Consider the following 3,620-nt stretch of genomic DNA (forward strand, 5'->3'; position numbering starts at 1 on the left):
AATTTATTTACAACACAATCAGAATTAGGCAAAATGTTTAGGCACAATATTCTGCATACAACACAAACTTTTCCTTCACATCAATGGGGGTAACTTTGGATAGTACATTGAGCAATATGACATCTGGAGTATATACATTTCATGCTCAAGGAGGAATATATCATAGAATCGATTAGTTAGTTCCTAGGGATGGACAACCTCGATACTTACAACTTCATTTTTATGATGCCGAATCTCAGCTTTCGCATAGATTACAATGGCCAAATCTTGATAGAAACGTCATTGAAATGTTGACTCGTGTTCTTTCTATAAACCCATACATGAGAACATTTCGAAGCCTTACCGAGCTAGGACCACTCGACAATTATAGAGTCACTTTGAATGCTTCTGTGGAACTTGAAAAGAGGGTGTTCAACCGACCGACTACATCTGAGGTTGAAATACAAGTATTTATTTTATCTTATTTACAATAAAATGTATCATATGCATAGTACTGAAGCAAATTCTACCATTCTACAGGTTGCTGGTATTTGGGTGGAAGGCAATGACAACATCATTGCATACAAGAGAAGTATTGTTGTATATGAGAGGTCTGACTATAGTGGAAAAATTGAACATCACTATGATTGCTATGATCTTTGTCTTATCCTTTGTTTTTTCCCAATGGTGAGTCTGGATGGCATGCTAGAATACCTAGACATGGAGTGTGCATCGATGAAATTGTTAATGACAACGAAAACTTCGACGAAGATCATGAAGGTATGAACATTGTCACATATATTTATTACCTTATTCACTCATTTATTAATCTATACTATTCAAAATTGATACTATGCAGAGGTTAGCTCAGGAAGGGGTAGGAAAATTGTAACAATGCGAGATTATTATTGTTACAAGTTCTAGATTGGGTCGAGTAAACGTCATTCTATTACGCGGAAGAGTATTTCAACAATTCGTGGTAGATATGTACATCAAGATAGAGACTACACATTTATCTTTTATTGAAAGGAATCAAACGAAGATAAGATCAGACTTATACCAAGGTGTTGTGGATTGCGTCAATGCCGGTGAGGTTCAACCAAGTAGAACAGGTTGTGCTTTCTGCAAGTTTTATTGGAGGCCCACGTGATATGCGAAGAAGATTTATGGATTCTATGACTTTAATTCAAGATGACGGGAAGCCCGATATATTCCTTACCAAGACGTGTAATCCTAAGTGGCCTGAAATCCTTAAAGAGTTATTGCCTGGTCAAACCACGCAAGATAGGTCGGACCTTGTTGCAAGACTTTTTCTTGCCAAATTAGAGGATCCTAAAAATGAACTCTTCAAGAAGCACATCCTCGGCGAGGTTGGGGCATATGTTTATGTCATCAAGTTTCAAAAACGTGGTTTGCCACATGCACATATCCTCATGATAATGAAATTGGAACACAAGATTACAGACCCGGACCATTACGACAAGATAGTTTGTGCTGAAATCCCGGACCCGACAAAGTATCTTGAAATGCACGAGCTGGTGATAAAGCACATGATGCATGGTCCTTGCGGCCATTTATGACCGTCTAGCCCTTGTATGGAAGGTGAGCCTAGAAAATGTCATTTTAGATATCCTCAACAATTCAACGACAAGATGATGGAGCCAGATAACTCATATCCAATGTATCAGAGGAGAAATTATGGAATAAAGGTGAACGTCCGGGGAAATATCCTTGATAATAGATGAGTGGTCCCATATAATCCAAAGTTGCTAATGATGTTTAACTGTAACATCAATGTTGAGGTTTTCTCAAGTATAATATTTGTGAAATATGTGTTCAAGTATGTTTACAAGGGTCATGACAAACGAGTTATTCATGTCGATCCTGATAGAGAAGATGTCATTATCAACGAGATAAAGAGATTTCAAGATGCACGATATGTTTCGCCACCTGAGGCAATTTGAAGGAATTTTAGCTTTTCACTTTCTCAAATCCACCCTTGTGTGATAGCTTTGCAGGTCCACCTTCCGACTAAGCAGCTAGTAGGTTTAAAGAGAATGATATAATGACAGATATCGTTGATAGAGAGAGGGATGAAAGCTCAATCGCATTTTTTTGAGAGGAATAGAACATATATGATTGTGAGACAATATTTATACAAAGATTTTCCGAAACATTACACATGGAATGCCAGTTCACGTAAATGGAATCCTCGAAAACAAGGATCAATGAGAGGACGACTGGTTCATGCTAATCCTGCCGAAGGAGAACGATATTATCTACACCTACTTCTGTCTCATATTAATGGGCCCACGTGCTTTGAAGATATCTACACGGTTAATGGCATAATACATCTGACATTTCGAAAAGCAACTCTTAAGAGAGGTTTAATAGAGACCGCCGATAATTTATCGCATTTTCTTGTCGATGCCTCCTTATTTCAGTTTCCCAATGCTCTTCGACGATTAGTCGCGACGATCTTGATTTATTGTGAGTCGGGAGATGTTCACAAGTTATGGGATGAACATTATGATTCACTCTTTGAAGATTATAGACGAGACTACGAAAATATTAAGGGATTCTGAAATATGGTTCTTACAGACATCGCAGTCTTTTTACAATCTATGGGTAAAAACCTCGATGATTTTGATATTCCAAGTTTAAATGCAGCTGTCAATTTAGAATCACGAGGATTACGTGAGGTGCAAGAAGAGTACTCCATAATTGTGCAAGATGAAGAATTACATACCCGAAACTCTCTAAATTCCGACTAGAAACATCCATTTGATGAGATCATGAGACATGTGGATAATGATTGTCCAGGTGTGTTTTTTGTAGATGGAACAGGTGGAACTGGAAAAACATTTTTGTATAGAGCTTTGCTAGCTAATGTTCGTTCTCGTGGACTTATTGCTCTTGCAACTGTTTCATTCGGTGTTGCCGCTAATAACATGCCAGGAGGGAGAACAACTCACTCTCGATTCAAGATTCCCTTACTCTTAGTAATATTTCGGTGTGCAATATAAAAAAACAAAGCAGAACTGCTCAACTACTTTTAGTTGCAAAAATAATCATATGGGATGAAGCATCAATGGCAAAGAGGCAGACAGTAGAGGCACTCGATAGAACAATGCAAGACATCACTGGGGGTGAGACTCCCATTTGGTGGGAAAATAATGATTATGGGAGGTGATTTTAGACAGGTGTTACCAGTAATGAGACATGACACTCGAGCACAGATCGTAGACTCAAGCATACAGATATAACTTATTTAGTTTTTGATTAAATAGTTGCGGTTAACGATCAATATGAGAGCACTTACTGATCCATGGTTTTCAGATTTTTTGTTACGTGTCGGCGATGGAGATGAAGAATCAGTAGATAGAAACCTTATTCGCATACATGATGACATGGCCATTCCTTACATAAATAAAAATGAATCGAATGATGTTTTGATTGATGCAATCTTTCCTTCTCTTCAAACCTGCGAGACTGTTTCAGATTATATCATTTCGAGGGCGATACTAACAACTAAAAATGAGCATGTCGAAGAGATTAATGATCAGTTGATTGAAAGATTCTGCAGAGAGAAAAAAATTTACTATAGTTTTGATGAAGCAGAAAATGACAAGAATAACTTA

The 3,620-nt window shown here is 37.6% G+C and overlaps 1 protein-coding gene across 1 annotated transcript; it reads left to right on the plus strand.

The window, feature by feature from the left end:
• The first annotated feature begins 1,061 nt into the window (after window positions 1–1,061).
• LOC112506212 lies at window positions 1,062–1,559 on the plus strand. Its single transcript, XM_025110230.1, has one exon. The coding sequence runs from the start codon at window positions 1,062–1,064 to the stop codon at window positions 1,557–1,559; it is 498 nt and encodes a 165-aa protein (XP_024965998.1).
• Window positions 1,560–3,620: the final 2,061 nt, after the last annotated feature.

This window comes from Cynara cardunculus (assembly GCF_001531365.2).
Source record: "Cynara cardunculus var. scolymus isolate 2C chromosome LG 2, CcrdV1, whole genome shotgun sequence".
Lineage (NCBI taxonomy): Eukaryota > Viridiplantae > Streptophyta > Magnoliopsida > Asterales > Asteraceae > Cynara > Cynara cardunculus.

What these genes read in the sequence shown, in the direction of transcription:
- LOC112506212 (XM_025110230.1), top strand. Translation starts at nt 1,062, where the DNA reads ATGCCGGTGAGGTTCAACCAAGTAGAACAGGTTGTGCTTTCTGCAAGT.